Below are 11,135 nucleotides of genomic sequence, written 5' to 3'. Positions count from 1 at the left end.
TTAGTTTAGGTTAACTGTCTAATCTATTTTTCCAGAATAAAAGCTCTGAACTTGATATGTACTCGCTGTACTCGTTGACCCCCAGGTCATTTGAGTTTGACAGCCCTGCTATAGGTTGTAATGGTTAACTAGAGCCACAACCAGAGGGAGGCAGTAGTGCATCGCACTGCATGCTAACTTTAGCCTAAAGTCCACCGTAGAAGAAGAAACATCAGGGTCCAGCAGCCAATGAGCTTCATGGAAACAGTGCGTCTCTTCAGGAGCCAGTCAAGAGGCGCCGCCGCGACTCAGCTCAAAGTCCTGGACCTCGGCGTTTTATGAGTCACTAACAGGCATAACTCTGTTAGTCAGTGCACCATCTCTTTCCGGCTACGTTGTGCTCTGCCACGAAATTCATGACGGTTGCTGACTGTGACTCTCTAGCGCTCATCATGCCTGTCCCAGCAGAGTGCTGCACCACCACCGCCCCGGCCCGCGCGTCCTCGGCGTCGCTTGTTCCCCCTGCCCCGATCAACACGTACCAGCCGGGGGTAGCGACCTCGCTGCTGTACGGCGGCTCACAGTTTCGTGGTTACCAGAAAAGCAAAGGCAACTCCTACGACGTCGAGGTTGTTTTGCAGGTAAAATGGTTGTGCTTTTAATATTGTTGGTCCTGATTAGTTGTTCGATTATTCCTTATAAGTCGGCTTATTTGTAGCTCTGGTGCTAACTTGCTATTTTAGCAGCTCTTCGTGCTGTCAGATCATAAACCAATTGACTGACACAGTTTTGAGGCGACTCTGCTTGTACTCTGCCATTTCAGTTTAAATTTGCACTGCATGTCAATATTGGACGATTTCCTCACATAATGTGTGCAGATACTGAAGACGTTGGTTCGAATTTTGAGCTTCAGCATAGAATTGTTAAATATAACCTGTCAACAGTCTTTAAAACCTCAAATATAATGCATAATTGACCATTCATAATGTGAATTTCCGTGTATATTATTTTACTGTCATTGTATACATCATAGAAAGTAATATTTGCACCAGGCCTCAGTGTTTCAGTCTCATTTTTGCACTGTATTTTTTTGAGGAGCAGCAATGGGTTGGTTTTTTTTATTGTATATTTTACAATGACACATAAAGACTTCCTGTACTCTGATCTCTTCTATTCCATTGTGATATATTCTTCTAACCCTCTCTCTGTTTTTGGCAGCATGTTACCGTGGAGGACTCATATTTGTGTGGATACCTGAAGATAAAGGGACTAACTGAGGTGAGATTTGAAACGAGGCCAAATGTTAGAAGAATGAACTTTACTCCGTTAAATACCAACATGTAGGAACTGGTGTTTGCCGTTACCTGTCGAAGCTAACAGAAACTGGTTTCCACTTGCGAAAAGCATACTGAATTGAGAGAAATTCAAACAAGTAGACCTTATTTTTTATTATTTATTTTTTTATGTAGACATTTTTTGCTTAAGTGGGTCAACTGTCTGACATTATGCAACATATGGAAAAAAGAATGTCAGCAGAGTCCGAGAGTAAAACTATTTTGTTGCCAGGTGTGAACAGTCCTACTTATGGCTGTACACATACGATCGGATCAGTGTGGACTGATGTTCATTCCAGGTTTGAACGGGACCCGTAGTCTGAATGCAGCACAAGTCAGTGGACTAACTCGGCAAGGAACATTGGAATATACTGTATAGCGGTCTTGTCTGTCCCTGATTTTGTTTTCTGCCACTGCTGTGCCTCAAACATTGTGTACGTCTGTGTTATTACCATAGCAACCCACGCAGAAAGGTTGGACACACACATTCAAAGTTCATAAAGACTGCTGACTGATGGAGCCTTTTGATGTGGTCTGAAAACCAAGTTTCACTATCAGCACTGTTGCGACTTTTCATTCATGTTTGTTTCTCTGTGTGTGACAGGAGTACCCCACTCTCACAACATTCTTTGTCGGGGAAATTATTAGTCAAAAGAGGCCTTTTTTAACGAGGAAGTGGGACGCCGATGAAGACGTGGACAGAAAGCACTGGGTATGTTCTGTTCACTTGTGCTGCTGTTTTGTTACAGGTTAATAATTATGAGATATGGCGCAGCGATATTAGTGCAGTCTCTCGTTTGCATTTGCTTTAGAGATGTAAACATTGAGCAACCATACTGTGATGTTTTTTTTTGTCGTATGAATGGAAAGGCACATGAGACATGTATGAGGTTTCATTTCACCCACACTGAAGCATCTGGCTCTTCATCTTACCTTTTTAAAGACTGTGTAGTGTAGGATTTAGTGGCATCTTTATAATTAGCAGCAGATGGAACAGTAGCACAGTAATCATAATAAGCATGTGATACTGATGGAAGATAGTCAACTAAGACTTGTCGTCACCACCTTCTAACGTCTTTTTCTCACAATATCCTCTCAACCAGGGCAAGTTTCAGCCTTTTTACAAATATGCCAAAAGCTTCAATTCGGATGACTTTGATTACGAAGCTCTGGACAACAGTGATTATGTCTTCATGCGGTGGAAGGTTAGTTCACGACTTTACATCTCTCTCTCTCTCTCTCTCTGTCTCACGCGTGTTAGCGTTAATCTTGAACCTTCTCACTTTTTCTTTTTTTTCCCCTCTCCACTGTCAGGAACAGTTTCTAGTTCCTGATCACACAATCAAAGACATCAGCGGGGCCTCATTCGCCGGCTTCTACTACATCTGCTTCCAGAAGTCCACAGCCACTATTGAGGGATACTATTACCACAGAAGTTCTGAATGGTGACTACCTCTCTTTCTGGTTTTTTTGCAGCTCAGCAACAGAACTCCAAAGCAAATTTAAAGGGGATTGTTTCCAGGAACAGGACAAAAACATTCTATGTTATGTTATGTGCAGTTGAAATGCTTGTTGTGTTGTGTTGTGTCCTTCACAACACTGCATCCTCTCTGCAACAACTCACAAGTCTCTGTGAGAATTCAGAGCGCGAGACATGAGACCTGACACTAAGTGCTTCAATAATCTTGCTAGACTCACTTACAATCACAATTTTAGCCATTTATAGGCAGTAACAAGCATTTTAGTGGGAGTGAAGTAGAATGTCCCACAGGATGTTGTGGCTGCTGCCCAAATCGATCTACTGGAAAAAAAAAATGTCTAAATACTATTAATTTCAACACCCACATTTATAAACACTGTCGAATTCCTCGTAGATTATGTACAATTTTAGTGGCACTCTTCTACTACTACTCTAATACTGACATTTCTCTCTCTGTCTCTCTGTCTGCAGGTACCAGTCTCTAATCCTCAACCATGTTCGAGAGCACAGTGTGCCCATTTATGAGTTTCGGTGACACAAAAACGCAGTATTACTGAGAGAAAAAAGGACAGTTCAGTGCTGCTCTGTGCTTAGATGGTACGGGAACGACGGAGAGCCCTTTTGATGCCAAGTGTGGGGTTTGACGCGTTCTCCTCACTGCAGGGAGGAAAAACGTGTAGCCAAGAGTGAAGGTGAAGAAAGGTGTTACGATTGTGAGACAGGAAACCTGCAAGGAAGACAACAATGGACAGTTCTCGCACTCGCTGCTGTAGAACTGCTTTCGTTTTGTGGCCCATTTTTCTTTTAAATTTCAACTCTGTGCAGCTGACTTGTTGTTGCACTCTTACAGGATCTGTCTCCCTGTTTCCTTCAGTGGAGACACTACAAACGTGTTTGCCTTTTTAGTTAAGAGTCGCAAAAGAGAGCGAGGGAGAGAGTATAATCCAAGTGGAATTCTGTCCATCAAAGCTTAATTTAATATCTTTGCGTCATCACCAAGGTGTTTGACACTGCGTACGATGAGGGGTGGGGGTCTTCCTAGATAATAATAAAAATAAAAAAACTTTATTTATATAGCACTTTTCTAAACAAATGTTACAGTGCATAACAGTCCAGTATTTTTTCCGCATCACCTGTGAGACTCGCTCACGACCTGTTGATCCAAGAACTGGAAATGTTCCCTAATCAATGATTTCCATTAAGCTGCCTTGCTTTTCAAAAATCCTCCTGTAAACACTGTCTCATCTAAAAAAAACAAAAAAAAGAATCAGATAATGGCTCCATATTTCTCTATGCAAGACAAAACTCACTGAAAAGAAACTTGTTTTATTTTCAGGTTATTTTAAAAAAAATATTTATGTATGTTTTTTTTTTTGTTTGTTTTTTTTAACCAAAGCGCACGTGCATAAGGAAGTTAAATGATGGAGCGTATTTAGTTACACTGACGACATTTAAAGCTCACATGCTGTATGTGACAGTGGTGGCCCCACTTGTGATTATTTAAAATTGAGTTTTTTTTCTCAGTTTTATGACATTTTTAGGAGATCGCGCTGAGATTGAGTAACAAAAGAGTAAAAGCTCCTTTTGACGAGTGAGAGGGAAAACCTACTGCCTTAAAATGTACTTTTTTTTTTAGAGCCTTTTCTCATGAGGTTCATAATATTTTATTTTGAAAGATCATATGAAAATATAATTCTGTGTTTGAGAGAAAATGTGCAAAGTGAATGAATACTTTCTGAAAAAGGCTCGATGTGCATGTTCCTCTGCCCGCCTCTTTGTTGCTTGTAGCCTCTCAGCTGGTTTGGTGACCCTGCAGCATGACATGTGGACTTTGGTCTGTTATGGAGAGTCACTGTTTGCACTGTAATTTTTTAAGTGGATTGAGCATGATATAGTTTCTTTTGAACGATGTCAGAATAATTAACCTGCTTTTTGTTTTTTTTTGTATGAATCATAAAGAGAATCAAAACGTGCAATGTCAAGAATCATGTTTGTTTGGGAGTGTTGTTAAATGTTGAATTAAATGCACAGATGGTGCAAAAATAAAAAAAAAGGGATCAGATGGTGTATGATACATCTGCTATGGGTGTGTTGTGTGATGAGAAATAAAGAGAATACTATTTTGCTTTTGTTGAATTTCTTCGGGCCATCAAGGTAATAGCATCCAACACTAGATGTCAGTGTTTGGCCATGAAAATTCATTCTTTTCATGTCATAGTCCCAGCCAATATGTACATAACCCAGATATCAAACAAATATACACACATCCTAATCAAAAACCATTGAAAAAAAACAACTTATTTTCAGCTTTTTAAAGAGATATTTGAAGTTTTTTGGTGTGGTTATTTGAGCCAATTAAACATTAATTATTTAACATCTGGCTCTGCTGGCACTAAACCAGAACTAAGACTAACTAAATCAAAAGTTGAGTTGAAAAAAAATTGAAATCGTATGACTAAGGCATTTTCAGTATGCATTTGCCACTTCAGCTTGCTGTTAGACAGCCTTTTCTGACTGAAACACAACATTTGTGTCACTTTGTAAACAGCTCGCTCTCCTACACCAAAGTCCATAGGGAAAATCATTGACCCACTACTGCTTTCATCTGTGACTTAAAATTATTCATTTATTTTGTAACTTTGGGAGCTTGAAATCCTTTGCACAGATTTATCTTGTTGATACACACTTACAAAACAAGATGGCAGTGTAGACAAGCAGCCCCTGTGTTCCAGCGAGCTAAAAACACGGATTTTCTCTATGGAGTTTGGTCCTGTTTGGTTTACAAACTTCAGCTTCCAGTCTAACTGCTAAAATGCTGTATAACGGCGAGATTGAATTGCAAACATATATCCCTCATATAATGTAGCGTAAATATAGATTAACATGGTGATGGTGTGGAAAGAGGATATTTTGCTGCTACAAATATGGGACACACACTTGACCTACAATCTCTTCACACAGCGTCAACAGTTCACCTTCATTCATGTATCAAGTCAGGCTGAAGTCAGTGTTGTGCATGCAGGGATGGGGGTTTTTTCCCCCTTCATGCTTTGTTGTTAACTGTTCACATGAACCCACAAACAAGGTGTGGATTTCTTTAGAAATAATCTCAAACCTTCAAAACGTCAACCCATTTGGTTACTACAGGGTTTTTGTTACATGGTTACAAGCGAGCTGCTGAATATCCTTTATGATACATAGATAGGTAGATAGATAGATAGACAGATAGATAGATAGATAGATAGATAGATAGATAGACAGATAGATAGATAGATAGATAGATAGATAGATAGATAGATAGATAGATAGATAGATAGATAGATAGATAGATAGATAGATAGATTTAACAGTATGTTGTTTAAAGTGTTAATTAACTGTATTTTCACTCTTGAGATTATTTTCCAACGTACAATACAATATGTATCATTGTTAGTAGTAGTAGTAATAGTAGTAGTAGTAGTGGTAGTAGTATTGTTGAATGTGTCACGTTTGGCGTACGTGTCGGAGCTAACAATGCCTGACTGAACATGATGCAACGTTTGTTCCTTTTGAGAGTGAAGAATGTTTAAAAATGTGAAGAACAACTTCCTTATCTGCCTTCAACAATGCTGACTATTGTCAAGTCCAGCTTTCTGTAGGTCAATGCATGCAAGTATCACTGCATTGGACATAATGTATCCATTGTGTGACGAAAACATATCGTGGTAGTGATGGTTTTGTTCCCCTTTTTAACATAAACTACTGAAAATGTAGAAGAAAGAGAAAACATAAATACACGTTTAGCATTGTAAACATCCATAACTGCACACAAAGGCCCTGTAGATGATGTGAAAACATAAATACACAAGATACAAAAACTACAAATGAAGGATGGGCTAACTTTATCATTAAATATATCATTTAATATCTAGAGGCACTCTTATTTAAAATATTGCAGCCTGTTGGAATAAAATGAACACATGTAAGTTTAAAAATAATATTATCAATAAATGAGGTTTCTCATTTTCCTTGTTTTGGACTCAACCCATTTTTATGTATTATATCACTTTTCATAAACACACACATTCAACTCGATACTTAAAACTAAAAAGAGTCTAAAATCAATTATGGGAGCTGAGGATACAAAATCTCAATAGATAGATACAAAATTAAATGAATAAATGAAATTCTAATAATAATATATAACCTGTAAAATAATAAGCCAAATTTGAAAAATACAATAAATATGCCAAATAAAAAAAAATTTAAAACAACACATACATCAAAACTAAATGGAATATGGATCAGATGAAATAAAATAAAACAAAATAAAAGTCTCAAGAGTAAAACAGGCTAAAGGATAAATGAATAAAAAAGATAGGATACATTTCCTTATGGAGCGGAAACAAGATTTTCCATGTTGCAGAGAAATGCTGGAGTTTCCTGTGAGTGACGAGGATGGCTTTATGTTTCCACCTGTGACTCATGCAGCCACACCTGCACGCTGCAGGAGGGAATATAAACGCAGCGCGACTGCCCCAGTGTCAGTCCAGGCTTCTCTCTCTGCTGCAGCCACTGCTCTGCCCTCACATCATGGAGACTCAGCGCTATCCCATCACTGTGCATTTAACTGGAGTCCTGCACAAGGAGAAGTGCAAAGTAAGAGCAGATCTTTGATTCACCTGTAAAAGATTAGACTGCACATTCACAGCAAACCAGGGGCTACATGTTGCTTTACTCTCACAGTAAATTACTGCATGATTCTATAGTAAATCACTGTAAACTGACAATTTACTGTGACTTTCCATTTACAAAATGTATTACCAGGATTTTACACTATTTTCCTGTATAAATACTATAGTTTACTTCATGTTAATGTTATTCATTGCTGTGATTTAACAGTATTTTGCAGTGTAAATACTGTATTTTACTTAAACTCCATAGTTATATTATATATAGAACTGTGATCTTGCAGTATTGTCCTGTATAAAAATTGTTCTGAATACTGTATTGAACTGCATAGATCACTGATCAATATAACCACACCAGTATAGTAAAAGCCTGTAAAACCATGGGAAAATCTACCTTTTATGCAGTTTTTCCCCCACATTGTGATCACGCCTGCATTCTCCATTTCCAGATGTACATGACTTCCGTGCTCTGGTCGGATCAGAATGACATCGTTGTTTACAGGACTTTTCAAGAGTTTGAGAATGTGCATGTAAGTGTGACATGTCTGAATCAAACAAAAGCAACAGAAAAAGGTGCCGTTTGTTTTTGTGTATATTCTAAACCATCTGTTGATTTTACTCACATTACAGAAACAAATGAAGAAAGCATTTCCAGCAGCAAGTAAACTGAACAAATCTGACAGAATCATCCCCAAATTTCAAGGTAAATGTGTGCAAATCCCAGCTGCACTTTTAATCTACATTTTTGGACGATTTTTACTTACGAATTTACTTTCTTCTTTTCTTTTAAGATTTGATATAAAACTGCCGTGTGTGCACATTTTGACTCCATGTGTCTCTCTGTTGCCTTCAGGCAGGAAGGTGAAGCAGGGCGGCCGCAAGAAGGGGCCCACAAAATCGCTCGTACGCCTCAAGCACTTGCAGAAATATTGCAACGAGCTTCTGAGCTGTGGCCTGCCGGTCCTTCAGTCTGCAGATCTCATTCAGTTCTTCCACCCAAAAGACCAGGACCTGCAGCCAGACTTCTCCAGGCAGGGGTGAGCTGCCACACACAGTTTTATGTAGGCTTTTACTCTGTGGACTTTAAGGTATAAGGCCCCAGAGAATTCAACACTGATGTAAAGAAAAAAAGAAGCATTGAAATAGTATATTTTGTCTCTATTGTTGATGAATAAATGAGATTTTATTATGGTTTATTTTATTTTGTATTGCTAAAAACCTCATGTGGCTACACCTCATAGGAATATTTCTTCTCATTTTACTTATTCTCCAGAACAAAGAATTTGATGAATGGTAAAGCTTTCATAGCCCAGTCCACAATCCCTCCAAGGCCCACACCTTTATCTTGATCTACAAGATAAAAACCATTCCAGGGACTCCCCCATTAGTTTCCTCATTCATCATTGGTTTGGTTAGAGAGTAACCTCTGAACTAGATAACACACTTCTATCCTGCTACAGGCAAACAAAGTTAAAAGTGTAATGAAAATGTATCACACATTTGTTTTTCAAGGCTTTTGTTAGTATCTCTAATATTGTGTAATGTATAACCAAGGTTTTGTAATGTTTAAGATTCATAATGTTAGAGATGGACTTAAACAGTCTCCATGTCCTAAACCAAACTAACCCACAGTTCTCATCTCCAGCATCATAATCATGCCATCAGCCGACGACTTGAAGGACACACAACAGAGCGTGACTGGCAACGTCACCCAACCATTGGTCACAGAGACGTACAGGTGCGTGGCTCCGTACGAGACCAAAGACACCAAGAACAAACCGTTCAAAGTGGCGCTGGATGAAAAAGTGGACGTGCTCATCAAAGACAAAGGAGGTGAGCAGAGAAACCTCAGCCAGTTGTTTATGTTGATGTTTTTTGCCTCAGGCTCATACCATCACTGGAGTCAGTTTCATGTGCCTTTGTGTTGGTTTCAGGGTGGTGGCTTGTGGAGAATGAAGACAAACGAATGTCCTGGTTCCCTGCCCCCTATCTGGAGAAGCTAGAAGACGATTATGATGAAGATGACACAGATGGGACTCCTGAAACAGGTGCGCGCATAGACACAAATCGAAACACTATCAGCACAAGGCAACAGACATAAAGTCCGTGGGGTATGACAATAAAGTTATCTACTTCACTCTCAGGATCAATGTATACTGCAATCAAGAACTACAAAGCCACCAAAGGTGACGAGATAAGTGTGAACATGGGTGCCATGGTGGAGGTCCTGCAGAAGTCTGACAATGGCTGGTGGCTCATCAGGTATTCATCCATTCATTTCATTTTTTTTTCCCCCAGAAAAATCATATATATATATATACATATATATATATATATATATATATATATATATATATATATATATATATATATATATATATATATATATATATATATATATATATATATGTATATATACATATGTTGTACTCTTCAGAACTGCTTGCAAATAAGATCAACGGTGCATTCTCGTCTCTTTTTCGTGAACAGATACAACGGTAAAGTGGGTTATGTCCCCACCATGTACCTGCAGCCCTACAACTACCCTCATATCCGACTCCCAGCCCACCACCAAGATCGTCCCGCCTCCTCTTTGGCCCTGGCCCCCACCATGACCCTTCGACAGTCCCACCAGCTTAGCCACTCTCAAGGAAACCTGCCGCAACCTCCGCCCAGCAGGTCTCCATCGCCTCGCCGGCTCCAACCAGAGGCGAAGGAAAGGTCACGGTCCCTAAACATCCTCTCGTCTGACCAAGCGCCTCCTCAGCAGCCACAGATTTCCTATGCTGTCAACACCGCCACCAGATCCGCCAACGTAAAACACACACCTCCACCCACCATTATGGTGGAGATGGAGAGAGCAGAGAGTGAGACTAGTTTAGACAGCAGCAGCAGTGAATTCAGCTTCAGCGACGACCTCAGCTCCTCCTCGGCGAGCTCGACCTTCAACCTGAGCCCGAGCACCAACGGCGAGCGCCTGCGCCTCAGCCGCACGCCTCCACCCACTGCGAGCAACTACCTCAGCCCGACAAACGGCCCCATGGGCAGAATCGTCCCCAGTGTTTCTGATCCAAATCTTTACAAGGGGGCCACAACACCAAAGATTCCCCCCAGGCCGCAGCAACGGGAGATCCTCAGCCGCTGCACCACCATCACCCGCAAGAACGCGTCCAGAGGTCCCTCACCCACACCACCCGGGATACTGAGCCAGTGATGTTTTTAGATTAATGTTTAAATGAAAGAATTGCATCTATTTCACTGCTGGTGAGGTGTGTTCGATGATTAGTCTAAAACACAGCCCGACCTACGGAAGTCATAGGTCAGGGATAAACATCCATTATCATTCAGCTTCATTTCTCAAACAGACAGACAGACAGAGAGAGAGAGAGAGGGAAAGAGAAAGCTGTGAAACTGAGTCCATGTCAATAATGATTTATGAGGAAAACTGTAAGAAAAATAAGATGTTAACTGATTCAGCTTAAAATTGATAAATCCACTGTATGATCAAAGACGTGGTAGTAAACACTCACCACTCGTCTCTTTACTGTTTTTGAAGGATTTATTTTCCATACTGGAAACCTTGTGTTGTGCCTTATATGCACTTATGAGTTATCATCAAGAACAAGTATGTGCAGACTGTTTTCAAGAGCATGTTTGAGTGAAATTTAAATA

General features: G+C 39.9%; 1 protein-coding gene across 1 annotated transcript; it reads left to right on the top strand.

Moving 5' to 3' along the window:
• The first annotated feature begins 242 nt into the window (after positions 1–242).
• On the top strand, positions 243–10,677 carry gid4 (GID complex subunit 4 homolog). Its single transcript, XM_058653231.1, has 10 exons — positions 243–620; positions 1,198–1,257; positions 1,918–2,025; positions 2,417–2,518; positions 2,628–2,758; positions 3,265–3,324; positions 9,157–9,296; positions 9,398–9,511; positions 9,608–9,725; positions 9,954–10,677. The coding sequence occupies exons 1-10, from the start codon at positions 396–398 to the stop codon at positions 10,675–10,677; spliced, it is 1,782 nt and encodes a 593-aa protein (XP_058509214.1). The 5' UTR covers positions 243–395.
• Positions 10,678–11,135: the final 458 nt, after the last annotated feature.

Source organism: Solea solea, chromosome 16 (genome assembly GCF_958295425.1).
Source record: "Solea solea chromosome 16, fSolSol10.1, whole genome shotgun sequence".
Classification (NCBI taxonomy): Eukaryota; Metazoa; Chordata; class Actinopteri; order Pleuronectiformes; family Soleidae; genus Solea; species Solea solea.
This window is presented reverse-complemented; position numbering and strand designations above follow the sequence as displayed.

Excerpts from the sequence above, each read along its gene's own strand:
- gid4 (XM_058653231.1), top strand. The coding sequence starts at position 396 with ATGACGGTTGCTGACTGTGACTCTCTAGCGCTCATCATGCCTGTCCCA. Across the intron at positions 2,519-2,627 it reads ATGTCTTCATGCGGTGGAAG|GAACAGTTTCTAGTTCCTGA; the intron begins GTTAGTTCACGA and ends CTCCACTGTCAG. Across the intron at positions 9,297-9,397 it reads GCTCATCAAAGACAAAGGAG|GGTGGTGGCTTGTGGAGAAT; the intron begins GTGAGCAGAGAA and ends TGTTGGTTTCAG.